This window comes from Talaromyces proteolyticus, assembly GCF_021365285.1.
Source record: "Talaromyces proteolyticus strain PMI_201 chromosome Unknown BGW36scaffold_10, whole genome shotgun sequence".
In the NCBI taxonomy this organism is placed as follows: domain Eukaryota; kingdom Fungi; phylum Ascomycota; class Eurotiomycetes; order Eurotiales; family Trichocomaceae; genus Talaromyces; species Talaromyces proteolyticus.
The window spans coordinates 1,619,617-1,647,340 of record NW_025764286.1 but is presented as its reverse complement, the minus strand read 5'-3'; the positions used below and the strand labels follow the sequence as shown (position 1 = coordinate 1,647,340).

General features: G+C 47.5%; 12 protein-coding genes across 12 annotated transcripts; 6 read left to right on the top strand and 6 right to left on the bottom strand.

Moving 5' to 3' along the window:
• Positions 1-606: 606 nt before the first annotated feature.
• BGW36DRAFT_385986 (uncharacterized protein) lies at positions 607-1,437 on the bottom strand. Its single transcript, XM_046216978.1, has 2 exons — positions 1,308-1,437; positions 607-1,233 (listed from the first exon to the last, which is right to left on the bottom strand). The coding sequence occupies exon 2, from the start codon at positions 985-987 to the stop codon at positions 643-645; it is 345 nt and encodes a 114-aa protein (XP_046069027.1). The 5' UTR covers positions 988-1,233; positions 1,308-1,437; the 3' UTR covers positions 607-642.
• A 151-nt stretch (positions 1,438-1,588) lies between these two features.
• BGW36DRAFT_430892 (putative ras guanine-nucleotide exchange protein) lies at positions 1,589-5,084 on the top strand (the record flags this gene model as incomplete). The annotated part of the gene is made up of 2 exons (XM_046220899.1): positions 1,589-2,125; positions 2,178-5,084. 2 exons carry the CDS (start codon positions 1,589-1,591, stop codon positions 5,082-5,084), a joined length of 3,444 nt encoding a protein of 1,147 aa, XP_046069026.1.
• Positions 5,085-5,861: 777 nt separating this feature from the next.
• Positions 5,862-7,238, bottom strand: BGW36DRAFT_35322 (uncharacterized protein). The gene is made up of 2 exons (XM_046213412.1): positions 6,856-7,238; positions 5,862-6,789 (listed from the first exon to the last, which is right to left on the bottom strand). The coding sequence occupies exons 1-2, from the start codon at positions 6,912-6,914 to the stop codon at positions 5,898-5,900; spliced, it is 951 nt and encodes a 316-aa protein (XP_046069025.1). The 5' UTR covers positions 6,915-7,238; the 3' UTR covers positions 5,862-5,897.
• A 494-nt stretch (positions 7,239-7,732) lies between these two features.
• Positions 7,733-9,129, bottom strand: BGW36DRAFT_385982 (putative panthothenate kinase). The gene is made up of 2 exons (XM_046216977.1): positions 8,936-9,129; positions 7,733-8,816 (listed from the first exon to the last, which is right to left on the bottom strand). Exons 1-2 carry the CDS (start codon positions 8,976-8,978, stop codon positions 8,146-8,148), a joined length of 714 nt encoding a protein of 237 aa, XP_046069024.1. The 5' UTR covers positions 8,979-9,129; the 3' UTR covers positions 7,733-8,145.
• A 135-nt stretch (positions 9,130-9,264) lies between these two features.
• BGW36DRAFT_464334 (uncharacterized protein) lies at positions 9,265-11,319 on the bottom strand. Its single transcript, XM_046222245.1, has 2 exons — positions 11,117-11,319; positions 9,265-11,024 (listed from the first exon to the last, which is right to left on the bottom strand). Exons 1-2 carry the CDS (start codon positions 11,125-11,127, stop codon positions 9,713-9,715), a joined length of 1,323 nt encoding a protein of 440 aa, XP_046069023.1. The 5' UTR covers positions 11,128-11,319; the 3' UTR covers positions 9,265-9,712.
• A 356-nt stretch (positions 11,320-11,675) lies between these two features.
• BGW36DRAFT_385978 (dihydrofolate synthetase Fol3) lies at positions 11,676-13,208 on the top strand. The gene is made up of 2 exons (XM_046216976.1): positions 11,676-11,713; positions 11,801-13,208. The coding sequence occupies exon 2, from the start codon at positions 11,876-11,878 to the stop codon at positions 13,115-13,117; it is 1,242 nt and encodes a 413-aa protein (XP_046069022.1). The 5' UTR covers positions 11,676-11,713; positions 11,801-11,875; the 3' UTR covers positions 13,118-13,208.
• Positions 13,209-13,929: 721 nt separating this feature from the next.
• Positions 13,930-18,431, top strand: BGW36DRAFT_303079 (serine-threonine kinase SepH; the record flags this gene model as incomplete). Its single annotated transcript, XM_046211848.1, has 10 exons — positions 13,930-14,091; positions 14,147-14,281; positions 14,352-14,381; positions 14,440-14,504; positions 14,554-14,986; positions 15,047-15,847; positions 15,903-16,793; positions 16,847-17,051; positions 17,109-17,559; positions 17,615-18,431. The coding sequence occupies 10 exons, from the start codon at positions 13,930-13,932 to the stop codon at positions 18,429-18,431; spliced, it is 3,990 nt and encodes a 1,329-aa protein (XP_046069021.1).
• Positions 18,432-18,900: 469 nt separating this feature from the next.
• Positions 18,901-21,333, top strand: BGW36DRAFT_464331 (putative ubiquinone biosynthesis protein). The gene is made up of 4 exons (XM_046222244.1): positions 18,901-19,594; positions 19,650-20,254; positions 20,311-20,886; positions 20,947-21,333. Exons 1-4 carry the CDS (start codon positions 19,206-19,208, stop codon positions 21,195-21,197), a joined length of 1,821 nt encoding a protein of 606 aa, XP_046069020.1. The 5' UTR covers positions 18,901-19,205; the 3' UTR covers positions 21,198-21,333.
• Positions 21,334-21,498: 165 nt separating this feature from the next.
• Positions 21,499-22,267, top strand: BGW36DRAFT_385970 (uncharacterized protein). The gene is made up of 2 exons (XM_046216975.1): positions 21,499-21,725; positions 21,896-22,267. The coding sequence occupies exons 1-2, from the start codon at positions 21,618-21,620 to the stop codon at positions 22,130-22,132; spliced, it is 345 nt and encodes a 114-aa protein (XP_046069019.1). The 5' UTR covers positions 21,499-21,617; the 3' UTR covers positions 22,133-22,267.
• A 68-nt stretch (positions 22,268-22,335) lies between these two features.
• Positions 22,336-24,262, bottom strand: BGW36DRAFT_35230 (mitochondrial carrier domain-containing protein). The gene is made up of 2 exons (XM_046213380.1): positions 23,356-24,262; positions 22,336-23,305 (listed from the first exon to the last, which is right to left on the bottom strand). The coding sequence occupies exons 1-2, from the start codon at positions 23,798-23,800 to the stop codon at positions 22,539-22,541; spliced, it is 1,212 nt and encodes a 403-aa protein (XP_046069018.1). The 5' UTR covers positions 23,801-24,262; the 3' UTR covers positions 22,336-22,538.
• A 235-nt stretch (positions 24,263-24,497) lies between these two features.
• Positions 24,498-25,811, top strand: BGW36DRAFT_35192 (ubiquinol-cytochrome c reductase complex 14 kDa protein). Its single transcript, XM_046213371.1, has 4 exons — positions 24,498-24,840; positions 25,006-25,114; positions 25,179-25,232; positions 25,399-25,811. The coding sequence occupies exons 1-4, from the start codon at positions 24,725-24,727 to the stop codon at positions 25,489-25,491; spliced, it is 372 nt and encodes a 123-aa protein (XP_046069017.1). The 5' UTR covers positions 24,498-24,724; the 3' UTR covers positions 25,492-25,811.
• On the bottom strand, positions 25,653-27,312 carry BGW36DRAFT_385963 (DNA glycosylase; the record flags this gene model as incomplete). The annotated part of the gene is made up of 3 exons (XM_046216974.1): positions 26,045-27,312; positions 25,856-25,981; positions 25,653-25,805 (listed from the first exon to the last, which is right to left on the bottom strand). Coding segments are annotated over exons 1-2 (965 nt in total), but the record flags the coding sequence as incomplete, so codon positions are not given.
• Positions 27,313-27,724: the final 412 nt, after the last annotated feature.

Genomic DNA, 27,724 nt, shown 5'->3' with positions numbered 1-27,724 from the left:
TAGCTAGTGGACCGTGTTGACCCATTCATGTTGGCTGTTGCCAGTGATTGTTATTGTTGTTATTACTATGTGGTTAATACTATGTTATTATGGCCATGCTATTATGACAATGGTGCCCGGTCCACTGTCTGTGTTCTTCTCTCGCATGGCAGACACCACGCAGCTCGGCCCTGAGGTACTTCGGAGTCGCACAGGGGTAACTCCCCAACAGACAGCCAGACAGCCAGACAGCCAGACAGATGGCTAGCGCGGCATTGGGCCGACATGGAACTGCTCGTCTATGATTCACCTTGATGCACTGGTAAGAGGAAGTCAAGCTCAGGGGACCGTTTCGCACGGCCAGCACACGGGCCAGGGCGGCCCACAGCCGGCCGCCTGTCACTGCGCAGTGTGCCGAGTATACGGAGGAAGAGTGTGAGACTGCCAGAGCAATTTAATTACAGTAGCTTGGCGGTCGAGGGCCACGGTGGAGTGGTCGCCGATATTCTCGGGCCGCGCCAGCCAATGCGCGCATTACGCATGCTGCGTTATTGTTATAGCCAAATAAAATAGAAAAGACCACTAGGCTCTAGTAAAAAAGAAAAGAAACCAGAAAAAAAAGCCCCACGAGCACCGTCCCAAGAATAAAGACACTAAGCGCAGCTAGGCCGCCCCGCAGCAGGGCATGACAACTGCTGCTGCTGCCGCCACCCCACTGGCCAGACCTCTGGGACCGCCTGCTTGTTCTTCTTGCCGGCTTTTCCTTCCCTCTGTCCGCTGCTCGTCGTGGTGATTCCGATTTCTATCCTGTTCTCCTTCTTTGTATCGCATCGTGCTTCTTCTGTGATTGTACCAGGCGTCCTTCCTTACCGTCAATTCTGTCAATTGCGCTGTGATCACCCCGCTGATCCATTGCTGCTTGTGGCCTTCCCGCGTATCTGGATACAATACGCCGCGCCTCCCTTCAACAGCCCTTGCGTAAACAGGGGACCAAAGTGCCAGATCCATCCACGGCCACCATTTACCTACCTACTTTCGTTCTCATCCCTCTGCCTGTGTCTGGCTCCTGTCGGATTTTCTTATCTCGAGACAATTCACTGTCTATCAAGCAATATTCATCGGTGTCATCTGCTATCTATATACAACTACAACTACTTTGATAGAGAAGGTCTCCGGAAAGACGCATTGCTATTCACCTTCCCAGCAACGTGCCAATAGTCCCAGACTATAGCACGGTTCTGCAGCCCACTCATTGTAAGTGTCCAACCTGCTGCCAGCTTGACGCCCTCCCCAAAGGGGTCGTGTGTTGACATTCCATGTTTACCCAGCCCTCCCCCCTGGGCTGCCGCATTCCCCGCCTTCTTCAACTCCTTTCCCAGTGGCTGTCGTCTTCTCATATTGATTATTGTCTTCCCAAACTAACTGGGAATCGTAGCTGCCATTGTTGAGCGGAAGAACCGAATTACATCGCTATTACAACTATCTTGCTCTAGCAGTACTCGACGGTGACCATGTTCTTTTGGACCTTGTCCGTCTAAATCCAACTTGCCACCCTGATCAGGGACTTCTTCATTCCGTTTGTCATCGTGAAAGGCAACCTAGAGCCGAAATGAGTATGGAAGATTCACATCAAAACGTCGCTCCATTAAATATCACGAAGGGTAGATCTCGCCCACCGATTCCTCAACTCGACTTTTCCTCCATCAACCGCACACCAAGCACAAATCGTGGCAAGCAAGAAAATATGACCCCGCCCTTAACGCCACACGGTTCGAGAGGCACACCAGAAGGACTGGACAACTCGCGATCTCTTTTCCACAACTATCTCCGTGCTTTCTATCCGTTCCACCCTTCGAGTGTCGTCTCACCATCTACTGTCACACTTCCCCTTAATCAGGGCGACATTATCCTAGTGCATTCGGTCCATGTCAATGGCTGGGCTGACGGAACGCTTCTTGAAACCGGCGAGCGAGGATGGCTCCCCACTAACTACTGCGAGGCGTACGATCATCAACCCATGCGCCCGCTGTTGAAGGCTCTCACAGACTTTTGGGATATCATTCGAGGAGGATGCGGTACCTCTTTACGCGATTTTAGCAATCAAGATTTGATGAAAGGCCTAATTGCAGGAGTTCGATACTTACTAGTACGTCTACGTCGAGTGTCCAGTTGACCCTCTTGGCTAACAAGCAATACAGGAACGATCCGAATGCTTAACAAGAGAAGCACATCTTGTCCAGCGCTACGAGGGATTACGTCGAAACCGCAAGGCTCTACTGGCAGACCTATCCTCCCTTGTGAAGTCTGCCAAGCGATTACAAGAGTTGGCTAAAGGGACTCCACACGATGATGAGGTTGAACATGTTCTGGATGAAATGCTGTTAAAGTCGTTCAAGATCGTCACACGTGGTGTCAAGTTTCTGGATGTCTGGAATGAATATGTTGGCCTCACAAGAGCCATTTTGGATCTCGAGCCGCCGAGTTTGGATGATTACGACACCCCGATGTTAACACCGCCCATTGATACTTTTAATATTCCTGATCGACAAACCGAGGCCTCACCAGAAAGGAATTGGAGTCGCCCCACCGTCAGTCGGAACTCAACCCGTACGGAGATGGAGTGCTCACCACACCCACCAAGTGTGATGAACGGACAAAGTAAAAGGATCTCAGTGTCCCACAGAGTGTCTTATTCCGGAGGATCTGTCAATCAAAGAAATCCTGACTTGGCTTCAGAGCGCCTTGTTACCTCATACGACGCTTTCTTGGGTGTCCTTGGGTCTTTCATTGGCCTTCACCTCCAATCTCGTTCGTCAACCGAGCTCATTCTAACAACACAGCAAGCCGTTCAGTCTTGCCGCGAGCTACTCTCTGTTGTTGAAGCGATATGGGAACATGACCTCAGACGTTCTTCGGAGCTGGAATATGCCAAGGATTCAATGTACGATTTGATTTCGGAATTAGTACAGGCTGCACGTGAAGCTTTCCGACCGAACTCCTCAGATGACGATGTTGTTTTCATGCCTGATGAAGGGAAACGCATAGTAGATGCTGCAACTGACTGTGTTCGTGGCGCTGGAAGCTGTCTAGCGAGGTCCCTAGGTGTGTTGGAACAAATCGGTGATATCGAAATTGATCCATCATGTTTTGAACAAGCACCGAGCTCAGAGCTCGCGACACCTCAACCGACCCGAGAACTAATGACAACTGTCAAAGATTCTCCGCAACCATCTTTGCGCCTTCTTCCTCCACCAATCTCCATCCCAAACCGCGACTTGAGCCCGGCAACCCCTGCCCTTACAGATGGAACTACGCCATCCTCAATGATTTCTCGAACAGGCTTGCAGAGTCCCAAGCTTGATGTGGATCTAGCTTTTACACCGCTTATTGGAAGTGAAGTTAGCCTCTCAGATCCAACCTACCAGGAACACTGTTCGCTGGAAGATACACAACACCTTTATCGCTACGAAACAAGAGGTACTACAAGTACCGGAAGCTCATTTACATACCAAAGCACCGTTCGCGACTCTGAGATGAGCGGTGTCTCACAAACATCCACTAGAGCAACGTCTCCCGATATCAACACCACGGCCCTCACACCATCTTTGAAAGAAAGTCTCAGCCGCTCTACTCTGGCGGAGGAGAGCGACGAGGCAGAGGCGAATGTTCTTGAGAAGACATTTGCCCACGAGCTCATGTTCAAGGATGGTCAAGTTGTAGGCGGAAGCCTTCGAGCCTTAATCGAGAAGCTCACTGCCCATCAATCAACCCCAGATGCTTTATTCGTTTCGACATTCTATCTAACATTCCGTTTATTTGCCTCGCCTCTCGAGTTCGCCGAGGCCCTCGTTGAACGATATGATTATATCGGAGAGACACAACATGCGGCTGGCCCGGTACGACTTCGAGTGTACAATGTTTTCAAAGGATGGCTTGAAGCTCACTGGCGTCATGATTGTGATGGTGTTGCGCTCAATTTTATCTTTGATTTCGCCAACAATAAATTAATACATACTTTGTCTAGCGCTGGCAAACGCCTTATCGAGCTTGCAGAAAAAGTACGTGCTACGCATGGGCCGGTTGTGCCACGTCTTCTGTCTTCAATTGGTAAGACGAACACGTCCGTTGTCCAATATGTGCCTCCAGAAACACCCCTTCCAGCTCCTTCCATCAGCAAAAGCCAGATGGGCCTCTTGAAGCAATGGAAATATTCAGGTACTACTATTGGTATTCTCGACTTCGACCCTCTCGAGCTGGCTAGACAGATCACAATTAAAGAATCTCAGATATTTTGCTCAATCCTTCCAGAGGAACTCCTAGCAACCGAATGGATGAAGAAATCTGGCTCATTGGCTGTCAATGTTCGAGCAATGTCGACGCTCTCGACTGATTTGGCCAACCTTGTCGCTGACTCTATCCTCCAATTAGAAGAACCGAAGAAGAGAGCGGCAGTTATTAAACAATGGGTGAAGATTGCTAACAAATGCTTGGATCTCAACAATTATGACTCTCTCATGGCCATTATCTGTTCTTTGAATTCGTCTACAATTGTCCGCTTGAAGCGTACTTGGGAGCTGGTCTCACAAAAAACAAAAACAACACTTGAATCTCTCAAGGAAGTTGTCGATGTTTCCCGGAACTATGCTGTTCTGCGCCAGCGACTGCAGAATTGCGCTCCTCCCACTCTTCCTTTCGTGGGCGTCTACCTGACCGACCTTACCTTTGTCGATCACGGTAACCCTGCCGAGAGAAATCTCCCTACCGAACATGGCGGCAAGGCCGTCATCAATTACGACAAGCATATGAAGACAGCCAAAATCATCAGCGAGCTTCAACGTTTTCAAATTCCCTACCGCCTGACTGAAGTACCAGAGTTGCAGACCTGGATGCAAGATCAGTTTGTGCGAGTACGCTCAAGCGGCGAGAAAAGCTTTCAAAATTATTACCGACGATCGTTGATTCTCGAGCCTCGGGAAATGTCCCGAGGCCCTACAGCTGACTCCAGCGCCTCTCTTACTCCATTGCGAGAAACTGCCAAGGACAAGTTTGATTTCCTTTCCTGGGCTTACAGCTCAAAAGCCAAGTCTGTTATGACGACTAGCTAAGGAGCATATTCTGCATATATTTTTGAAGCTTTTATTTTTATTTCCCAGGCATGTTGTGGCGTGTCTGCGAATGCATGATTTATGATGTGATTTATTGGCGCGATATGTGGTTTACTATTTGTATCAAATACCCTGCTTGTTTTTGCATGTTTTATTTTTTGGGTTGGTTGTTTGTATTCTTTAATAAAAGGGATATCTGGGAGTCCCCGGCCATGTCACATTTCGGAGGGAAGGAAAAGTTTACAGGCGCGTCTTTTTCTGGCTCCCAGAAGAAAAGATTGTACATTATATGACGCATCTAGTGCCTCGCGGCAGTATCGATAGTATCGAATGGATAATTCATGAATTACCTGAACTTTCCACTCTGAATTCATCTTAACAGTCTTCTCTATTCTGTGTATTGCCCCACAAGTCATCAATTTCAAAGTAACATGATTAACTTAGCCTCTAGTATTTCATTCCAATAACTTAGCTATTGAACTCTCCATCTTTCAGGGATTGTTGGTCGAAGGTGGTTGCTAGGGATTCAATGTTGTTGCTAGGAGTAAACAAGGAGTTATGCGCCGTGCCGCCTTGCTTTTCTCTCTGGCGTCATGGCGCATATAAATTGTTATCTCCTTGGAAGGAATGGAGTGGATCGGAATGTATTGCGGATGATGTCATTATCTTGAACATGCTGTCTGCCAGCCACGTCGTGCTATGGTTACTAAATAGCAATGTTGAGTATGTGACTGATATCTAGCTAGAATTTCATTGGCAATGGATTATCTTACTCTCGGGAAGCAAGATCTAGAAGAAAAAAGCATTAACATCTCACGCAAGATCAGCCATAGATCTCCTCTTATTCGCCCAAGTATCTAATGGCCACAACACAATCAGCCATCCAAACAAAACCGGTACATTACGATACACTCTACTCGTCGAGCCGTGACTTAATATTGTAATCAGCAGCTCAAAGCAATTGTATCCAGGCCAGACATAATCGAGATGGAAGAACCGTGGCTTGAGATCAATTGGGAATGCAGCTGCTGTAACGTTGATGATGATGTAGACCAGAACCATAGGCGGGTAAAACGCTGCAGGAATAGCGCCGACCATGATGTCATATAGCAAAAAAGCAATTAGGGCGTACATCCAGAATGTGAGCCAGATCACACAGTATTGGACCCCGGAGATCCCATTTGGACTCTCGTGAAAAGCTTCGTACCAAAGACCCCACGAGATACCGGAAACGCAGCTCATGATGGGCACTACTACCATTCGGTACAGGAAGTCATTTCTCGTCGACAGCGGACCAATGAGACTAGGAGCAGCACTGAGAGCCATTGAGTATAAGAACATGATCAATGCTGGGAATACCATTCCCGCGGTGTTAAGATAATACTTAATTCCGAGGGTAACTGCGTAGATGTTGACTGCCTTTGCCTGTAGACCGTTGAGAAGCACCTCGATGCCGTTAGCTGACAGGTTAGCATTTGACAGCTTTTCGACGCCGTAGTTTTGGAGATACCCCGAGTTCGTATCCGAAACCGCTTGCCGGAGCGAAGGAATCACAAATCCCTCTACCGTCGTGGGCCAGCGAGCTTCGTTGTAGATGTAGGCTATGGCAGTGGATGAGTTGGAGAGAGTACTTCCATCATCAATTGCCAGGTTCAGTTGATGGGTTGCATTTGGCATGGCGATGATAGCACCCCAGTAATGTCCCCTGTGCATCCGGATCAGTAATGTTATGGCCATTATATAGAATTTCTTCGGCGTGGATTTAGCTTACTCCCAAACATCATTGTATGCGTCCTCATAGCTGATGTTTAGCAGGTGAAAAGAACCCATTCCATCGATCCCAGAGATATCGTCACACGCTCGCACAAGGCTCTGGCCTAAAGAGGCGGTTTGAGTCAGTCGCCCAGAAAGGTGGTTTCGTTAAGCCAAATACCAATACTCTCCCCGTCAAGGTCTACCACGATAATCTTAATATTTCCAGATCTACTCGTTTGGTCATATGCTGAACTGTAGATCCAAACTGTAGCCAGCCAGAACATGAGTAAGAGATAAACGCCGCTTCGCACCGCGTGAATCCAGTGCATTTTGGTAAATCGTCCCAATGACGGGTTGATTGCCGAAGACGTGGGCTCGTTCGTCATTTTTCCATCATGAATACTTAAGTAGTTTAGAAAAAGAGTGAATAACTGGACCGTAGAAAAATCATGTGAGGCCAAACCAGGATCCCATGTTAAATAGACCCCGTAAATAAGAGGCAAGGTAGTCAAAACCCGAAGAAAAGTCGTCAAACATGGTGTGTCCCAGCGTCACAGGCATCTCTAAACATCAAAATAATATCGGTAGTGCATTTCCCATTTAGGATATCACATGAAATTATCTGACTACGCAGAATAACGTATATAAGTATCCAATCGTCGATGAGAATGGTGTAATGTCGGACATAGATCTGTCAAATCCGGACTACAAGCTCGATCTCGGATTAAGCGCAACCTATTACCGAGTTCTGAAAAGTATGAACTTCATAAGATGGCGACCTATGTGTTGTTCTGGTGTTTGGATTTCTTCGTGTACAATCTAATTTGATGAAGAATTGTTTGGCGGTGGATAATAACTCTATCCGGATATCACAGTGGAGCTTAGTCTGTGAGGTTCCGCGACGAAGCACCTGATTGGGTATAGACCAATTTGAACATTGTTTTGTGCTATACTATGTCAGCAAGCAGCCTGGTTTCGACTATTGCTAATGACATGTAACTAAATAGCTTGAGTCTCTTGACGATGATTTAATAGATAATATTAGTCATCGCATTATATAATAATTCAACCTCGTAGCTATAATTATAGATATCAAACTCCTATCCTTATCTATCTTGAAATTTTGCATAAACAAAATCAGCCCGAAAACAGAAGACAAGACTCGCTTTGTCCCAATGCAGTGAAAATGATGCTAAAAGAGGGCGTGTAAGTATGGGATAGACAGTTGAGTACTAACTTAGTAGCTTCTCAACCCACCGTATGAAGCTTATTGTGAGAGCCGACCCACCCCATCTTCGACCTAAACTCATCTCTCCCATGTCGCATCATCTTTACTGATGATAACCTCCTGAATGGGCATTCGGTGGTTGACTATTTCACTGCCATTAACAAGATCATTCTCTCGCGCTCGCTTGTCTGCCTCTTCCGCATCCTTTGCGATCCCGGCCTCAACATGTCGCTTAATCAACCTGTGTCTGGCTGTCTCAAAGTCCACTTCGACGAACCAGAGCTCGTCCATCAAAGATGCCGCAGTATTCCACGGCTCCTTGTCCAAACTCAGATAGTTGCCCTCAAAAAAAATCACGCGAGATGTAGCTAATATCGGTATATCGTCTTCGACTGGGTCCTTGACCGCATGATCAAAGCTCGGCGCGAAAATAGTCTGAGTGGCAGGACCAAGATCCTCGCGCAGACGCTTCACTAAGCGCAAGAATTTCTCCGGGTCGAATGTGAATGCAGCCCCGCGCCTTGCAGCTGCAAAGGCGGGATCGGGCATTGCTGCAAGCTGTGCTCGTGTGAGATGGTATCCATCCATCGGGACGAATATGGCGACTGGAGGTGATCCTGGAAATTTCTGGGCGTACAACTCATTGATCCTCCGAGCCATTATTCCTGCTAGTGACGTCTTTCCAGACCCCGGAATCCCGCTGATGGCGATCATCAATCGGGCAGTTGTCGGCGTAGATAGGAATTTTGCTAATATGAAGTTCTTTCTTAGCTATCCATCAAACAACCCTTTTTTCAATCGACGCTTGGTTGCATTGCTTTGTCATTCTGTGTTGGAGATGTTTTCAGGCTGGGAAGGGAGAAAATACCCCATGTTTTCTTGACTAGCCTGTCCACTTGCTCTTCCATCATGTTCAAGGCTGATGAAGCCACTCGGTGAGAGCTTTGAGTGAGCGGTGTTTACTGCCCCCTACAGAGGATGTGCAGAAAGGGGGATAGTGAGTTTGTCTATAAGTCGATAGATGTTGTCGGAGGAGTTCAAGAGATGTTCGCAGACGTGTAGTGCGGGGAAAGCGCTGCGGTGTTGGAGCAAGCGGGGCGGGTAGGACAACATCGTAGCCATGCACGTAATATCAATGGTTTGACATGGTTGCATATAATGCCTGTAGACGCGGTAAAACTTCTACAATAAAACACCTTGTTGTTAGATATAGAGCCTGTTCATCTCAAGTGTCATTGCAGCTAGCATAGCTAGTTATAAGAATAGTTTGAGAAAAAATAGATCAGTAAAAATAGATCAAGTTAAGTACAAGAAGAATGATACCCTGCACTTTGTGTGCTGCAAAAATATGCGCCGTTACACAATTATAACCCGTCCCGAATAACGCCCATATATAATAAACAATATCTTTTCACAAATCGCGATATACCCCTGAAAACCAGAACGCGTAAAGGATAAGCGCACTATTCTTGTCACCTTTCTTGCTACCAAAAGATTCTGCATGGTAGTAATGACGACACAGCCTGAACGCCATTCACCAAAGGTTTCACATATGCTAGCTCGAATTCAAAACATCCCATTCATAGCCGATCTCGCCGGGAGATGATACTATGCCAAAAAAAACACAACAAATCATTTAAATTTCTTATGTTTGGTCGCTTGCACGGGTGCGCGCCTCAGTAACGCGGGTGTGGGCATCATTAATGAATTCGGTGAACCGCAGGCCGATCTCGCGAGAGAGGCCAACACCTGTCCACCATTCATCAGGAACTTCTTCTCTATGAACCAGGCGATCAATGATGACCTGCAAATTCACTTCTAAAGTCGGGTTTTGATCAAATAAAGAAGAAACAGATGTTTGCATTGCGGTCTGGTCAAGCCTTGGGACTGGGGGCTGGCTATCTTGGGTAGAGCCTATAGCTGGAGTATGAACAGGCATGCGAGACCGCGGGGGATGGCGATATCGCAGTTCCGCTGCACGCAAGTCAAAATCAGACTCTGCCTCCGTGTCCGAGCCGGTGGTGTCGTCTGGGAAGTCGCAAGGGTTGAGAAACTCAGGGTATGGCTCCAAAATCATGTGCACCGTCGCCGCCGCTGGTCCAGAAGGCATGGATTGTGATTGAGAAGAGCGGGATACTTGAGTGGAGTCGGGATTTCCATTAGGATTCGCCGAAGCCGAAGCAGCGGTTGACGCAAAAGAGGAATCGGTGCTCGGGAGGTTGGCGTCTGGCGTAATAGTGGTAAGTAAAGTTTCCCAAGCGTCGTCCTGAATGTCATCCGGGCTAGCACTACGTTGGCGATCTCCTAATCCATCGATAGCCGAACGCTGCGTGCTTAGGCGGTCGTTTCCCTCGTTTGTAAGGCGGTTGCTTGTTGGGCGGGAACGCCGCGCGCTGTTATCACTTGTTGTCTCTCCTCCAGGCGTGCCGGAGCGGGAGTACGGGAATGATTGCACATCCGATTCGCCCTGTGGCTGCCCCGAAGTGTTGGGTTGAAAGGCAAATGCTGGCGCGAATCTACGGGTAAAAGGAATGCCATCTGGAGGCAGCCGCCTGTTCGCATCGTCATTCGACGATGTGCGACTCAAGAATTCGTTCACGGAGAATGGAGGGTTCGGTATCTCAAAGCGCAGAGACGATTCGCGCGGGATTCGAAGACGACGACCAGGCTGGCCGTGCCTTAAAGCATCCCGTAGCAATCTCTGGCCCCGTGCGGCATCCAGAAGGGCAGTCTCTTCAGAAGATAGATTCTGTCGTTGAGACAGGTCGTTTCGAGAATCCTCAGGGAGGGGGCGAGATGAGCGAAGAGATCCACTGGATCTGCTGCTGGTGGTGGGCGAGAAGCTGGGGAACACATGTCTCACGGCTCCTCTGCGGCGAATGGACGAGCGCGCATGCGCAGAGGGGTCGCGCTTGAGAGTACTCTTGGGCGCAGCCGAAGAGGCTTCACGGTACATCCTGCATATTGTCAGTCGGTTTGCACAGCGCCCGGATAAGGCTGCAAGGCAGCGAGGCGGCGCGTGACAGACACGCGGAGCGGATCAACTTACGGGAGGCCCATGATATAGGATAACAACAGATAATGTGCTTAGATATGAGACAGCGAGTACGACATACAATTCATCCAAGAAATGCGAACAGAAAGCAGCAGAAAAAGAACGAATCCGGTGGGGAGGGCCAAATGGCGATGGGGGTGTGAAGAGCACGACGAATTTGAAGGCGGGAGGAGAATCGACGCCGTCGCGGGTGGTTGGAGTAGTTCTATGGCAGTGGCTGTTGGGCGGCGGCGGCAGATCTGAGAGGCACCGTTGCGAGCCAATCAGCACGCAGCTCCCGGGTACGTCTGTGCTGTGCTCTAACGATATGCTCTATATATATGTTGTACGAGAGCGGGCCAGAATCTGCTATCTTGATGTCCGTTCTGCTCTTAGCAGATTACTCCTTCTAAATGCGTATCCATGCCGACTATCAAGGCCGTTGTAGGCTGGGAGCAGGCCAGCATTCCGTCACGTGATATATGCCTTCGATTTCAGGCACCCGCCGCGATCACTGCCAACGCCAAGCCCGAAGACCATCTTATGCCCGCTTCTGTTGCAGCATTCCTCCATCAGTGGGATTCGTTGATGCACGTAACAACAATGGCGCTGGTCTGTGAATCTTTTTGATTGATCCTCCTCGTGGGGAACACCCTCTTCTCAAGATTGCCATCTCTCTAACACCTCTTGCTGTTCCAGTTCACCGAACAATAATGCCGACACAACTACCGAGACCGCATGCTCTGAACCTTGACAGAGCATAATCAAGACGGCATGATCGAGCTAGGCCTTTCTCGTATTTCACGTCTTGTCCAGCAATCGACCTTATCCTGGAAGGCTATTCATGTCGCCGGAACCAATGGCAAGGGCTCCATCACCTCCTACGTCTCCGGTCTACTCGCGGCAGCTGGCGTCCGATGCGGTCGTTTCACCTCTCCGCATTTAATTGATCGTTGGGATTGCATCACCGTCAACGAGAAAGTAGTAGAGGAGTCATTGTTTCGGCAAGTTGAGAAGCAGGTCAAAGAGCGCGACCAATTACTGGGCCTGGGCTCATCCGAGTTTGAGCTGCTTACCGCAACTGCTTTCGAGATCTTCCACCAAGAGAATGTCGAAGTTGGCGTCGTAGAGGTGGGTATGGGGGGCCGACTAGATGCCACAAACATACTTTCAAATGTGCTGGTCTCAGTAATTGCGAAAATCGGCCGTGATCACGAAGCCTTTCTCGGAAATTCAATCCAAGCAATTGCGAAAGAAAAGGCCGGAATCCTCAAAACTGGGGTTCCTTGTGTTGTTGACGGCACAAATGAAACCAATGTGCTTCGGGTTCTTCAATCTAAGATCGACGAACTCGGTATCAATTCTACAATCGCTACTCCCGACGTGGCAATTTCGCGATTTCCAAAATTGGCTTCATTGTTCCGTGATCTCGATCTAGAGCCTCACCAACAAACAAACATCTCGTGTGCGACCCTGGCATTGCAGAAAGCGTTTGAACGCATTCAACTACAGAAAAATGTGGATGATCTAGTACCAATGCTATCGGACATAAGGTGGCCCGGCCGTTTACAATTTCTAAGTATAGAATCTCTGGTGTCTCGTACGAATCCCGTTCTCCTCGACGGAGCGCATAATGGCCAATCCGCAGCCGTTCTTGGCAGGCTAGTTGATCGAAAGCTTCGCCAACAGAGCCAGAGTGTTACCTGGGTGGTGTCCATCTCACATGGAAAGCTCTGGTCCGATATCCTAGAATCTTTGATTCGTCCTGGTGACAAAGTCGCAGTCACTGCTTTCGGTCCCGTTGAGGGGATGCCCTGGGTCAAAGCCACAGATACAGAAATGCTGGCCACGGAGCTTAGGGCAGCTCTTGGTGTTTCTAATGTAGAATCTTTCGGCCCGGATATACATGGTGCCATAAGTTGGGCAGCCTCCTCAGCCAATGAAGGCCCTTTAGTAATTGCGGGGAGCTTGTACTTGGTCTCTGATATTTTCAGACTCCTCCGCGAGAAACAATAAATGAGTGACGATGGCATAATACTTATATAGAATGCACGTGTCTTGATAGATCTATACATACTCTAAATAAAACTTAGTTTTTCGATAAGAATCGTGATTAACAAGGATAGATTCAAAACCCCAAACTGCAAAAACAGAATAATCAGAAGGCGTCGTGTTAAAATGTATTCGAGCCAGCAAAGAGGGAGAGCAGCCATAAGGCTTATAAGCGGGCTGCGGGCTGGGGCTTGTTAGGGCTGAATCGGCCGTCCCTTTTTAAGCTGCGGTTTCACCTTCCCTGCGTCATGTTAGAAGTGCGGAGTCCCAATAATCACCGCATTTCTGCTATTTGGCCACCTCGCTGACAAGCATATTTCCCTAGCTCGGAAGAAGGTAAGTGCGATACACAAATTGCTATAGGTCCTACATCCTTGCATCTAGACTGCTTTGCTGATTATTCTTTCTGTGTCTAGACTGCCCCGGCATGTCATGAAACGAGCTCTGAACAGGAGCCTCGGGCCTCAGTTCTCGCCCAATCGATCTCGTCATTTCCAGCTGAATACGCCAGTCCAGCGTCATTTACAGTCCGCTATTTCGCCTTTCAATTTATACAAAGAATCGTCTTCTGTAATACATCAAGAAGTTCTGTTTCGAAGGAGACATCGTGAATTCTTACGTTCCACTTGCTATGCCGTCCGCGTCCCCGCGTGCTTATTCCCCTCCTCGTCGCCTTGCTCATCAGATACCTCAACGAGTTTTGACAAGCAATCAAATTTAACAGCGCACAATATCACACAATTTTGAGCAAGTCTGCCGTGACACCTACAAGGGAGATGGTCAGCCGTTCCAATGACGGCGGGGAAGCCCACCTGCCATCCCGAACCCCAGGGACTCCCGTGAAGACTCGATTGGCAAGATCGGGAACAAGTCCTACCAAAAGAGATGATAGGCAATCAAAATCTCTATCGAATGAAGACTCGGATCTCAAGGATTTTGTACGCTACCCATTTCCATTGACCTACAAATAATAAGCCTCCTGACACAAAGAAGCAACTGGGGGATTGTCTTGGCAAAGGGGCCTTTGGATCGGTATATCGAGCTCTCAACTGGAATACAGGAGAGACTGTCGCGGTGAAACAAGTCAGATTAGTGGATCTTCCAAAAAGCGAATTGCGAGTTATCATGGTGCGTACCGGACTGTTAACACTAGATGCATTCTCTAACTGCCGCTTCTAACCTATCAATTTGATTACAGCTTGAGATCGATCTTTTGAAAGCACTCGACGTAAGTTCCGCAGATGCTATCTATTTAGGAGCTAAGTGTTGACTTGTCGGTGTTATAGCATCCAAACATTGTGAAATACCACGGTTTCGTCAAGACACCGGATACACTCAATATCATTCTCGAGTATGATACCGGCAAATTCTGTCATCCTCGGATATGCTAACTGAGATAGATATTGCGAAAATGGCTCTTTACATACTATTTCGAAGAATTTTGGCCGTTTCCCTGAGAACCTAGTAGCCCTTTATATGTCCCAGGTATTACAAGGTCTTCTATATCTTCATGACCAGGGTGTCATCCATCGAGATATTAAAGGCGCAAATATTTTGACTACCAAACAAGGTTTGGTGAAGCTGGCAGACTTTGGTGTCGCCAGCCGTACAACAGGTCTCCATGAGTCAAGTGTCGTTGGCACTCCGTATTGGATGGCTCCTGAAGTCATTGAACTCTCAGGAGCGACCACTGCTTCAGACATCTGGAGTCTCGGCTGTACAGTGATTGAACTGCTTGATGGAAAGCCGCCATATCACAAATTACAACCAATGCCGGCGCTCTTCCGTATAGTGAATGACGATCATCCTCCACTACCCCAAGGCGCATCTCCGGTATGTTGTTTTAGATCTATACATATAATGTTCCGTTTCTGTGTTCTGACCTGCTTATAGGCTGTGAAAGACTTTTTAATGCAATGCTTTCAAAAAGATCCCAACTTGCGAGTCTCCGCCCGAAAACTACTCAAACATCCTTGGATCGTCAACGCGCATAGGTCAGAGTCGGTCGTTCCAAAAAAACGTACAGAATATGAGGAGGCAGTCAAAAGTGTTCAAGAATGGAATGAGGCTCTTCGCTCTCCGGATTCTACCTCTAGCAGAAAAGCAGTTCGTCCTGATCATAATCCCCCAAGCCACCCGCGGCCAGACTCTATCAGTACAGGACTACATGCGAAAAATACCCCAGCTTCTGGAATTCCCAAACCAGCAGCAGACAGATACCGCTCACCAGACCCTGAGGATAATTGGGATGATGATTTTGATTCAGCGATCTCCCCTCGTGCCCTTGAGCTACCACATTTACGACCACATGACCATCTCGGTGGGTTACTTTCATCTGAACGACTGAAGACATTTGCTTCTCTTGATGGTGCTACTATGCGCGATGCATCGGATAGTCTTGTGGAAAGCGACAACTTTCTGGAAGCTGACCCGCTGGAAACTATCAGGCCCTTGCCACGAAAACAAGCAGATGAAGACAAGGCTGGCATCAAACCCAGATCACGCCACAGGTCGAGTAAAAGCGCCCTTCCCAATCTACCTAGTGTCCAGATATTCGGACGCTCAGATTTATCATCAAAGCCACTTCGTCAACCACGTCCAGCAGCTTTTTACAGTGAAAGTGCAGACGAAGATTACTCCGACCTCATCGTTGCGAATGATGATGTTCTTGAACGCAAACTAGGCGTTCTCCCAGTGAGTGGACACCCTAATTGATAAACCTCTATTGGCTTCTGACACTCTTCTGTAGGAGATAGATGACAACGGTCCGCAGACCACCTTGTTTGTCTCCGACAAAAAGGAGTCGATTCGAAGCACCAAATCTGACGGTAACAAAAAGGCTGCCAAGTCAAGCTTGAAAAAACGGGGCTCTATAAAACGTAGCCGCTCCTCTATCGAAATCCAGAAGTTTGCCGAAGACGAACATGATGAGGATTTTTCCGACATATTTGGCAATGAGGAGAGCACAAAACCAGCGAGTGAGCACGGTTCAGACAAAAGCACTCTCATGTTACATTCCAAATTGTCGAACAATTCCTGGTTAGGAGACCAGGATGATGAGGACGATCCTTTTGCCCAACTGGAAGAAGGATTTGACGAAATGGACTTGGAAGCAAACATCGCTCGCGACAAGTATGCTCGGTCGCGTAATCAGGTTGAGGGGCTTGTGAGCTCCTTGAAAACCTCACAGGATGATGATGTTCTTGCCGATATTTCAGAGCAACTAGTAACCATTTTCTGCGAGATGCCAGAGACAAAAACCATCATCATCGGGGCTCATGGAATGCTTCCTATGCTAGAAATTCTTGAGGGCTGTCGTCGTAGAGACATCATATTCAACCTGCTTAAGATCATCAATTGGATCATCTACAACGACTATGAAATCCAGGAAAATCTATGCTTTGTTGGTGGCATACCAATTATCAATGAATTCGCTTCGAAGAAATACCCTCAAGAGATTCGGTTAGAAGCTGCAGCTTTTGTTCAGCAGATGTATCAGTCATCGACTCTTACTTTGCAAATGTTTGTAAGTGCTGGTGGTCTCAATGTACTAGTCGATTTCCTTGAGGATGATTATGAAGATGAACGTGACCTTGTCCTCATTGGTGTGAACGGAATTTGGAGTGTTTTCGAGCTACAAGTAAGTCCTTGCTGTGGACAGAGCTGATAATGCTTTAATGCTGACTACATCAGGGCTCAACTCCAAAGAACGATTTCTGCAGAATCCTTTCTCGAAACTCAGTGTTGGATCCTCTGTCACTTGTTCTAAGTAGGGTCTTGGATGAAGATGAGGAACTGGCAAAGATCAGCGAAGGTCGTATAGCCAACATCTTCCTCATATTTTCCCAGGCGGAAAATCACGTCAAAGAAATGGTAGCTGAACGAACGGTGTTGCATAGTAAGTACCAAAAACTAATAATTAGTTTACATAAAACATATTACTAACCGTCCACAGGAGTATTAAAGGAGCTCAGGAGGATGACTCCGACACATCAAATTACGATGTTAAAATTCATTAAAAACCTGTCCATGTTATCCACGACCCTTGAATCCCTGCAAAACTCCAATGCTATAGACGTTTTGACGGAAATTCTTCGCTCTACCATGAAACAACCTCATTTCCGAGAGGTTTCAAATCAGATATTGAACACTATATACAATATGTGTCGCCTTAGTAAGCCAAGACAGGAAGATGCGGCTTTGAATGGCATTATACCCCTGCTACAAAAGATTGTGAAAACCGAGCGGCCCCTGAAAGAATTTGCGCTTCCCATACTCTGTGACATGGCGCATTCAGGAAAAGTAGGACGTCGTGAACTCTGGCGGAATAAGGGTCTACCGTTCTATATTTCGCTGCTCTCCGATCCTTACTGGCAAGTAACGGCTTTAGACGCAATATTTGCATGGTATGTATTAGCCCATTGGTTTACAGAACTTTTCGGTTACTGATCAAGTATATAGGCTTCAAGAAGAGACTGCAAAGGTTGAGGAACATTTGTTAGAAAGCCGAGCGGATAGCATGTCTTTTACAGACTCGATTGTGAAGTGTTTAACTGTTTCGAAAGCAAATGCCTTTGAAAACCTGCTGGAACCACTTCAGAAACTATTACGGCTCAGCCCTCCAGTTGCGTCAACCTTTGCTCGGCCGGACCTCTTCACTCGAATTGGCCAGAAGCTCCATCACAACAAGGCAGCCGTCCGGCTGAATCTGCTGCGCATTCTCTCAAGCATTTGCGATTCAACGGAGGAACACAGCGACTTGGTCTCTCGCTGCGGCCTTTTAGATGCCATCAGAGAACTTGAAAACGACCCAGCAATTCTCGTGAGAGACATGGCTGGTAAGCTTCTTAATTCCAACGAACATATCGAAACCCTTGCAAGTGCCAAAAGAAGACCGATTATGAGGCGAACAAGCACATCTGCCATGTCTCAGTCCATGGGGACGAACCTCTCACGGCCGACAACACCCCAATTGCGCTCTGGCCAACCACAAGGGTTTTTTGATGTCCGTGAAACTCCAAGACACCCACGCAACGGTCTCGGTCCTCATCTACGACATGGTGCACGAGACAGCAGTGGCTCGGTTGTAGGGTCTGGGGATAGCGGAGTGTCTGCAGCCGCACGAAGCCGCGTGCCTCGTGGCATGTCCAGTCGCTTGTCCTTGCTTGGCTCTTTACCATCAGAGGACACAAGATCACCTAGCTCTACGAACCGTCTACCATCAGCGATCAATTCGCGACGACGTCGTCAGAACAATACTGACATTGAGTGGTCTTGAATGTGACTCATTGCTTCAGGGAGCGGCCATTTCTCGCTGCAAATATTGCTTTCTCTGTTTGATATTGACTCACCTTTGTCTGTCTAGGTTATACCCCGTCAGAAAGGTAAAGACATAATGGGTCAACGATTCTTTTTATGTGCATGAAAATGGCGTATTAGGATATGGGACTTGACTTTTAATGTACACGATATCAACCAGGTTGATATCAGCATTGATACCGTTTTCTTTCATTTGTTTTTGATGACCGAGATGTCCTTTAAGCCGATGATAGATCACGACTGGCTTGTGATTGATAATGACATTGTGATTGATCTCATGAATAAACAATATCCTTGGTTATTACTATTAATCGGTCTTGTTATGTGCCTTGCATGATGTATACGTAGAAAGCACATGTCCGCAGAATCTCCGCGGTTCGCGGACTTCGGCCCCGCCGAAGAAAACCCGGAGCCATACTAAACACATCGACTTTTTTGCCTGCCGGGCAAGCGCCTTTTGTCGTTTTCGCCAACTCGCAGGTGCAATCCATGCGCGGATTGTGTCGTCCATGCCAGATACCCTTGTTCCATGCATGATCTCTCGTCTGTGATATACATCAATTGAGAATATCTCTCTAATCGGCTCACCCTCACCGGAGGTCTCGTTCTGCGGATTCGGAACAATTGGCTCGAAACATCATCATTGCGTTTGTCCATTGTCCTCGAATTTTATGGAAAGCAAACTTCATCCAAGCACCTGCTTCTAGTCGGGATGACCGGTCGCTAAATTACCATGAAACTCGTTCTTCCTCCGTCGGCACCGCGACTTGTATCGTTCAGTTCCCTTCCATCGGTAAAGCAACGAAACGTCGGGTGGTGGTTTTGCAGACAATGTCATATCAACGAAAGTTCATCGCTAGTGAGCGCTCTTCTAGCTAAAAGGCAATATCATGGCGCAACTTCGCGACATTTCAATGCGACCAGCTACAAAAAGGAGGGATCGGGACCTTCTAGCTACGCGGAAAACAAGAAGACATCGAGGAGGAAAAGGGCGATACAGCTTGCTGCTGGGGGTACTTTTGCTGTGACCATCTTTGCTTTTTGGGATGACATCAAGCATGCTTATGCGGCTGCAGCGAGAACTGGGAGGGTTGTCACCACACTTGCAATCTGCATCAACGAGTGAGTCTGATCTTGCGATTCCTCATATACATGCTAATTGAATAATCCTATCTAGTTACCGAACGACCCTCAACCAAACAGGAAATTCCCCAGAAGAACGAGATGCAATGCTAAAGGCCTGTCATAAACGTTGCGCGGAACGTACATTATTTGTCCTCGAAAAGAATGGCTCGATATTCATCAAACTAGGTCAACATTTAAGCAGCATGGGATATCTTCTTCCATTGGAATGGACGACAACCTTTATTCCTCTACAAGACAAATGCCCGGTATCGTCCTTTGAGTCAATTCAGGCAATGTTTCTGGCAGACACAGGGCAAGATGTCAACGAACTCTTTTCATCTTTCGAACCAAGTCCCATTGGCGCTGCGTCGCTTGCTCAAGTCCACATTGCGACATTGAAGGAAACAGGCCAAAAAGTTGCTGTGAAAGTTCAGCATCCTACGCTTGCCGAATGGGTGCCGCTGGATTTGGCGCTGACTCGATTAACGTTTTCTACTCTGAAACGATTTTTCCCAGAATATGATTTGGAGTGGCTGTCTCGAGAGATGGATCTCTCGCTGCCTTTGGAATTGAATTTTCGACATGAGGCTGAAAACGCTACACGGACCCGAGAATACTTCAAAGGACATTCTAAGTCGCCATTAGTGATCCCAGAAGGTAAATTGACTCTTTCTCTGCGTTTATGTTTTAGACACTAATAACGGTTGAAATAGTAATGTGGGCCAAGGAACGAATTCTTGTTATGGAGTTCATTTCTGGACATCGTCCAGATGACCTGGAATTTCTCGACAGTAATGGAATCGACCGCGACGAAGTGTCCGCCGCGTTTGCACACATCTTCAACGAAATGATTTTTGGAGATAATGCACCATTGCATTGCGACCCTCATGGAGGTAACATTGCCATACGAAAGAACAATACGCGTCGGAAACCCAATTTCGACATCATTCTCTACGACCACGGTCTGTATCGTGATATTCCCCAGGACCTCCGTCGGAACTATGCCAAACTCTGGCTCTCGGTGATTGAAGGGGATGAAAAGAGTATGCGCAAATACGCTTACGAGGTCGCTGGGGTACCTGATGATCTCTTTCCAGTCTTTGCCAGTGCAATTACTGGTCGAGACTATCGAGTCGTAAGTCAAAAGAACATCGTTTCTTCGAGAAACGACGCCAACGAAAAGAGCCACGTCACAAGTGCTTTAGGCGATGGACTACTCCAGCAATTGGTCGATCTTCTAGGAAGAGTACCCCGCATTATCCTCTTGATTCTCAAAACGAATGACCTCAGTAAGAATAAGACGCCTATGATTCATAAATGAATTCACCGCTAATGAGAACGCCTTACAGCCCGAAGTCTCGATGAGAACTTACACACCCGCCAAGGTCCCGTACGAACATTCCTCATCCTTGCTCGTTATGCTACTCGCACGGTTTTCGAAGAGCAGATGGATATCATTTCCGTGCATGGTGGTCTTCTCAAACTCAGCAACTTTCTCCGCTTCCTATCGGCATTTACAGCGTATGCCCGCGTTGAGCTGAAACTTATGGCATATGAACAGTGGCTTTCCTTAAAAAGCAGGCTGGGCATATCCATGTAGTGATGTATATATAATATTCTCCAATATTTGGTCAGGTAGATATCGCGTTGTTTTGTACCTTAAATAGACCTTTCACATAGACATGATGGCATTAGAACATGTATAATAAATATTTAATTTGCATGGTAAATAATCCCTATTCAAGCTGATTTATAGAAGTTATTAACGGTTACTACTCCGCCAGTTCTGCATGTTTGACCATTATGGTGTATCAATTGATAATACTGTACCTATTCGGGTTGGGTCGATGACATAGCTCTTCCTACCATTTAATCTCAGATTAGACCTTTGAAAGTATCATGCGACAACAACGACAACATTAACATTTAACCTCCTCACGTCAAACAAACTCGTCCTACATATCCTTTTTCCGTTTTTAGTACTCTCAGAATTACTCTCTTTTGTTTGTCATTCCCTCACATGTTACTACAGCGCTTATTTCGTCTCAACCCATCTCGACCCTTCTCTACAACAAGTTGGAGAAATTCCGGGAAAGAAACTCCAAAGACATTGGGTCGACATCCAAGGGTAAGCTACTTATCCTTTCTAAGTATTTATCATAATGCATGAAGTCTCTCCGTCCATGCATTCATTGGCCGGTATCTTTCAAAACAACATCATATCACTTTTATTCAATAAAACTGCTATATCGTCACGGAATATATGTAATGGCTTATCCCCATCTAACTATTATACAGTCAATAACCGCGCCTCTGGCAGCATTCACAATGGCCCTTCTCCTGTGTTCATACTGTGTCAGCTCCATACGGGCCGCTAGACGGGAGGCACGATATCATCCTTCAGCCTCAACCTCTCCTGCCGAAAGCATTGCGGCAGGTTCGAGTTCGGGGTCTAGCATGGCATCGGTAGCATGGATTACGAAGGCGTTGGAGGAGGAGAGGATAGAGAAGCAGGGAAAGAATCAGAAACCGTGAACTGTAATCGAGTTAACGTATCATTCATATCAGTTAGGAGTTTGGAATTTGGTGTATCTTTCGAAAGTCATTATATGTGATTATGGATGTATATTGCAAATAGCAGCCTCCCTAAATGATTGAACCAACACAGGTAATTTTTTCATCGACTGATAATGAAGATTTTGGGTGGAGTCTGTATGATTGTATGTGTATGTACGTATCCTCGTGTCTTGGAACTACACGAAATGAGAGACATGACAGAAAGAACTTGGTAATCTACAAATTTCCAAAATAAAAAAGAAAGAAAACAAAGACAGATAAAAGAGAGAAAAAAAGCAGTTCCGATCTAAAACAGTAACATGACTTGTTTAATTGGACAAAGGCCACGCAACGTCTATATACCTCAATAGTGTACGTTTGAGAGCTAAACAAGGGTATCGCCTGAAACTTCAATACTTTGCATCTTCTTCTCTCCTTCGTGCTGCAGCGTGCTGATCGTTTTTCGGAGATATTCGTATGTAAGCATCGTCGTCATAGCTGCAGGCACAGCACGAATCAAATTAGTTCCGATTCCCGAATAAAACGCCCGCCATCCTTCCTCTCGAAGAATGGTTTGACAAGTGCGCCAAACGCCGGCATAACGAGGTCGGTTCGGCATCCCATCAGATGAAGACGCACCAGGTGGTCGTCCACGATCGACCGGGTGGTCAAATCCTCCACGGAACGAGATTTCCTCTGGTGAGGCAGTTGGCGGGTGGCGTTGCTGGGTTTGTAGTCTGGTGCGAAGGACCTCGTGTGGATACGTAGCAGTACTGGCGCAGACTTTACTGAGGAATGTTGCCAGGGATATTCCTATCCAATGTGAATCTCCTTCTCCTGGGTGCTCACCAATCCCATATCCTGTGAATGCCATCTTGAAATACTCATAGAGCGGGAATTGAATGGCCACATGCGTCAAGCCCAGCAAGGCCGGCGTGAGACCAGAGTAGAATGCTCTAATACCTTCCGTCATGTACATCTTTCGTGCCGCATCCCATGAGTTCCGGTAATGCCATGGTATAAACCCGTCTCCACTGACTCTCCCACTCTGTGACATGAGTCTTGTTTTTATCACCCAAATGGGATTCGTTGCTATCGTTGAACATGCCCCGGCAGTGACAGATGCATATGTCCGTGAAAGCCACCAGTTATCTGAAATATAATTAGCACATCGAGATTCACGGGTCTTGTAACAAGCCAACCTGTTTTCTGTTCAAAAAACGCCCTTGACTGATCGTAAACTGTTAGATAGACAGCCCATGTCGGTAGATATCCCAACAGCATTGGCCCTAAACCTTGATACAGCCCTCGAATGCCTTCGTTTTTCCAAATCGTCGTACCGGTACCAATCATCCCACGGTACATTTGTGAAGTATGAGACATATGGGCGCGGCGCCGCGCAAAACCTCCCTGGGCCTGTAATTTGGTCTTGATGACATCGAGAGGACATGTCACGATCCCTGAAGCCACACCAGCCAGGGCGCCGCAGAATGGTGTAATATAGTAGGCTGGAATCCGTGTCGAGTACACCTCCAGGCGTGTGAGCAACCTGTTCGCGGGCTGTCTGCTTAGGTGTGCGGGAGCATGTTGCTGCTGCTCGTGGCTCGCAGCCGGAGCGGGAGCGCTGTCGTCGGACGGCATTGTCATCTAGGGCAATGCACACAGCGCTCAGGCAGGTGAAAAATCCGTCTTGGTCACCGGCTGTTCTCGGATTCGAGCATAGCGGAAGCTCGAACCCGGAACGTAGATGCCGGCTTCTCCTCTAGATAGCTGGGTTATCGGGGATCCCTCTCTTTCTCTGTCTGTCTGTCGGTCGGTCCCTGAGGGCGAGACGATATGTGAACAGAGGCGATTCAATGGTTTCTCTCTCGCGCGAAGTAGAGATGTTGGTGGTGGTCGACTCGGCGATGGGGGAAAAACGGGCCCTGTCAGATGCCGGTTGATTGATTATGGCGGTCGAAGAGGCCAATGGGCGTGGATGAAATTGACGTCGTGCGGGGTCTCTTCTCACGACGCTAGCTTCGAGGCAGCAAGCAGACGACGTACATATCATGGGAGAAAAAGACGAAATTGTTCAAGTCGAGGGACTAGGCAGATAGGCACGGCGGACGACTGAAAAGTGCACCAGGTCTCGTGGACAAGACGAGAGTCGCTCGCTTCCTTTGGGGAGTTCGGAGATATCGAGCTGGCGGCCAATCGCAGCACCCGACAGTGATACGCGTCCCACGCTATTCAGGATATTGTAATATTCTGGACGACAGAACTGGTTATCAGTTCAGCCTCAATCAGTTTCGTATTATTGTATTATTGTATTATATCAGTATCAAAATAACGCCTGTAGCATTGATGGTTGTCGAGTTGATAATTATTTAATTGTCGGCGCTCTTCGGGTCACTTCGGCAGCGAAAAAGCAAATCGCTGCCTCAGGCACCAAGGCTTTTCACCCTAGTGCAACGTCGAGCGACCACTCCGTGTGAGCTCGGCTTCTCGACCTGTGCTACTTCTCCTAGTCTGCCTCCCACCACCGACTCTCAATTGGCCTGAAACCACGTTGATTGCGGCTTTTGCATCATGTCTGTTCCATCCATGACCAGCTATGTCGTTAAGCGGCCATACCTGCGCCGCTGGCTGCAGCCGATTGCCGAATGGTACACCAACGCTGCTGGATACCGCCGCCTTGGATTGAGGTAATATCCCCCCGATACCGACTACATTCGATGCATTGCTCTATAGAGTGTTCTCCACCGCTGGAATATCCCAAAGAAATTCATTTACGATGCGCCGTCGAGGGCAATTGAATGCTCCTGACATGACCAGCGATGTGCAAACCTGACAACTAACATTTTGCGCAGGGCCGATGACCTGATCCCCGAGGAAAGCGAACTTGTCCAGAATGCTCTCCGACGTCTTCCTCCCAAGGAAGCCTATGACCGTGTCTTCCGCCTTCGTCGTGCCTTCCAGGTATTTACTTGCGGTGTCTATCAATTGTGGCTAGATTTCAGGATTAACGTTTCAATTCTTGCAGTGCTCGATCTCTCACACCCTTCTCCCAGCTGAGGAACAGACCAAGCCTGATGAGGTACGTTGCGCAATCTATCCGCTATTCTCATGCATCCGTTTTATTTTCGTCCAGCCGCTACAGGAGCTTCACAGAATAAAAAGCAAATATAGCGCAACATTTTGGACATGAGAAGGCGTTTCGATGGAATACTTTGAAGATTCAACTGCTGACTGGTGTATTTCAGGATCGCGAGTACCTGAGTCCTATCATTCGGGAACTGCAGGCAGAAGCCCAAGAACGCGAAGACTTGGACACTCTGGTCGTCAAGCGGAAGTAAATGGGCTAATCACAAGAAGAAAAACGAAGAAAAAAGACGTTGATGTGAAAGGGAAAAGAATTTATAGAATGAGACTGTGGATGATGGACGTGCCCTGAATGAGTCGGGATTAGAGACTTCTGTACTCGTACTGTACAAACAAATCAATACTCTTTTTTCTCCTTTGTTCTAGAATTGTTCCACATAATCGATATAAACAAGGTCTGCTCTTATATTAATTGATATATACATGATATTGGTAATTGCACAGTAATCAGTTAAATACGTTTATATTTACATCCTCTACCCTCCACATATACCACATGAAAAGCGACCTAATAGCACGTTAATAAAATTTGCAAGCCTACTTTTGTATACAACATACCTATATGGCCTGAACTTTTCCGCGAGTTCCAGCATGTCATTTTCGGACATATACTTGAACTTCCCTTTAGCCCCGTTTGACTTAAGTCTATTGATATCTTTCCCTACGTAAGCTGCACAGCCACGTCTACAACATGTCAATGTTAGTCCCAATCTTACTGACAAAAGAAAGAAAATGGCGGTATCTTACTGCACCCCCAAATCCCCAGTCGAAAAAACGTCTGTTCTCTTCAAAGCGAAGCACGAGAACATCTCCACTGACCACCTACCCAGTCCTCGCACCGCAATGAGTAAATCCATAACCTCCTCATCACTAGCCCTGAGTAATTTCTCCGTAGACAGCTCGCCACTAGCAAACTTCTCCGCGAGACCTTGGATATACTCTGCTTTTCTTTGAGATAGTCCAGCCGTACGCAGCGTGGGGATATCAAGCTGGGTGACCTCTGTAGGAGTAGGAAACCCTCTTGTTTGACTGGACTCTATTGAATCCGTACTTTCGAATAACCCCAGAAATTTATTCTTAATAGACTGCGCCGCGGCACCAGAAACCTGCTGGCTGATGATGCTGCTTATGAGGCTCTCAAATGGATCCACCTGCTCGGCCAACCCTTCTGGAGAGAATATTCGGCAATGGTGTTTCTCAATAACGGGTTTCAATCGTGGATCTGTAGCGATCAGATGCTCAAGTGCCTTCTCGAGCAAATTCCCTGTCGTGGTGACGGGCCGCGGGAGGCCAGTTTTGCTGGGTGAAGCGTCCTCTACCGAAGGGTATACCACTACTGAGCTTCCTCTTGGGGTCATCAATGTGGCATTGGTCCTATGGGGGTCGACTGGTCGATCAAGTCGCGGCGGTGGAGTAAGCCTGAGGGAGTCTTTTGAAACATCCTTAGAGGGTTGCTTGCTTCCGGGGGTGGAGGGGAGTACAAAGGTATCGGCAACTTTTGCAGGTACATTGCCTTTCAAAGTGCTACCTGCTGGTGTTTTTCGTTTCTTTGTAATCCCATTTGGGTTGCTGTTGTTTTGGGACCCTTTGCTGCTTCTAGCCTGGGGTTTGGAGGTTGCCGGCTTGGGCTGGTTTGGGATAGAGCTAATCCGAGCTGAGCGTCTGGGTGCCATATTGGCGACCGTGAAGGGGATCCGGGATGGAGGAAGCCTGGTGGCGGTGCTAATCGCTTTCAAGAGAGCCAGCTCGTCCAGCGGTTCAAGCTTTAATAAATGGGCTATAGATATAAATATCGAAGAGCAATTGACCCGCAGCAGGTATAAAGCGAAAACCGGTTCGGGTTTTCGTCTTCAATCGACATAAATAAACGCAATCACGTCTGGTTTGCCCTATTGTATGCCAACCGAGTCACTCTCGGCGTCACATCTTAGGGATCGCGCCCAGACTCCTGTCATCGCGTGATCCCGTGATCACAAGTAGTAATCTAGCCTCTTTCGGATGGCAGTATCAGACCTTCGTCTGAAACGCAGAGTTTGTATCTCCTGTTTATTCTTTGAAGAATTGATATGATAGGTTCGATCTACCATGCAACTTTTTATGTTTTGATGAGACGTCTCATGACAGCTGTGTGTAGTGTGCATTCGCTCATGACGATTGCTGCACGAGAAACGGACAAGTCATAATCAATACTCTAGACTCCTCGAGGATGGAAGCCAAAACACAATATGTAAACTAATATAGGTAATAAGTAACGGCACTGGATAGTATTAATATCGAGTGATTGTGCTACAAGGTCTACGTCGCCATTCACAATGAACGCTAAAAAAGCTTAGCCCAGGCAAGACGGGAAACTGCACGGGGAGGAGGCGTGAAAGTTGAGCACGTGCAGCCAGCCCTTCGTTATGCTACCGTATATGTAGAAATCCG

Coding starts and splice junctions, on each gene's coding strand:
- BGW36DRAFT_385986 (XM_046216978.1), bottom strand. CDS start 987: ATGGATCTGGCACTTTGGTCCCCTGTTTACGCAAGGGCTGTTGAAGGG.
- BGW36DRAFT_35322 (XM_046213412.1), bottom strand. CDS start 6,914: ATGGGTTCTTTTCACCTGCTAAACATCAGCTATGAGGACGCATACAAT. Junction 6,790..6,855: donor GCATACAATGATGTTTGGGA/GTAAGCTAAATC, acceptor CCGGATGCACAG/GGGACATTACTGGGGTGCTA.
- BGW36DRAFT_385982 (XM_046216977.1), bottom strand. CDS start 8,978: ATGATGGAAGAGCAAGTGGACAGGCTAGTCAAGAAAACATGGG. Junction 8,817..8,935: donor GCTAGTCAAGAAAACATGGG/GTATTTTCTCCC, acceptor ACTTCATATTAG/CAAAATTCCTATCTACGCCG.
- BGW36DRAFT_385978 (XM_046216976.1), top strand. CDS start 11,876: ATGATCGAGCTAGGCCTTTCTCGTATTTCACGTCTTGTCCAGCAATCG.
- BGW36DRAFT_464331 (XM_046222244.1), top strand. CDS start 19,206: ATGAAACTCGTTCTTCCTCCGTCGGCACCGCGACTTGTATCGTTCAGT. Junction 19,595..19,649: donor CTTGCAATCTGCATCAACGA/GTGAGTCTGATC, acceptor AATCCTATCTAG/TTACCGAACGACCCTCAACC. Junction 20,255..20,310: donor GCCATTAGTGATCCCAGAAG/GTAAATTGACTC, acceptor CGGTTGAAATAG/TAATGTGGGCCAAGGAACGA.
- BGW36DRAFT_385970 (XM_046216975.1), top strand. CDS start 21,618: ATGTTACTACAGCGCTTATTTCGTCTCAACCCATCTCGACCCTTCTCT. Junction 21,726..21,895: donor CATTGGGTCGACATCCAAGG/GTAAGCTACTTA, acceptor ACTATTATACAG/TCAATAACCGCGCCTCTGGC.
- BGW36DRAFT_35230 (XM_046213380.1), bottom strand. CDS start 23,800: ATGACAATGCCGTCCGACGACAGCGCTCCCGCTCCGGCTGCGAGCCAC. Junction 23,306..23,355: donor GTTTTTTGAACAGAAAACAG/GTTGGCTTGTTA, acceptor ATTATATTTCAG/ATAACTGGTGGCTTTCACGG.
- BGW36DRAFT_35192 (XM_046213371.1), top strand. CDS start 24,725: ATGTCTGTTCCATCCATGACCAGCTATGTCGTTAAGCGGCCATACCTG. Junction 24,841..25,005: donor TACCGCCGCCTTGGATTGAG/GTAATATCCCCC, acceptor CATTTTGCGCAG/GGCCGATGACCTGATCCCCG. Junction 25,233..25,398: donor AACAGACCAAGCCTGATGAG/GTACGTTGCGCA, acceptor GGTGTATTTCAG/GATCGCGAGTACCTGAGTCC.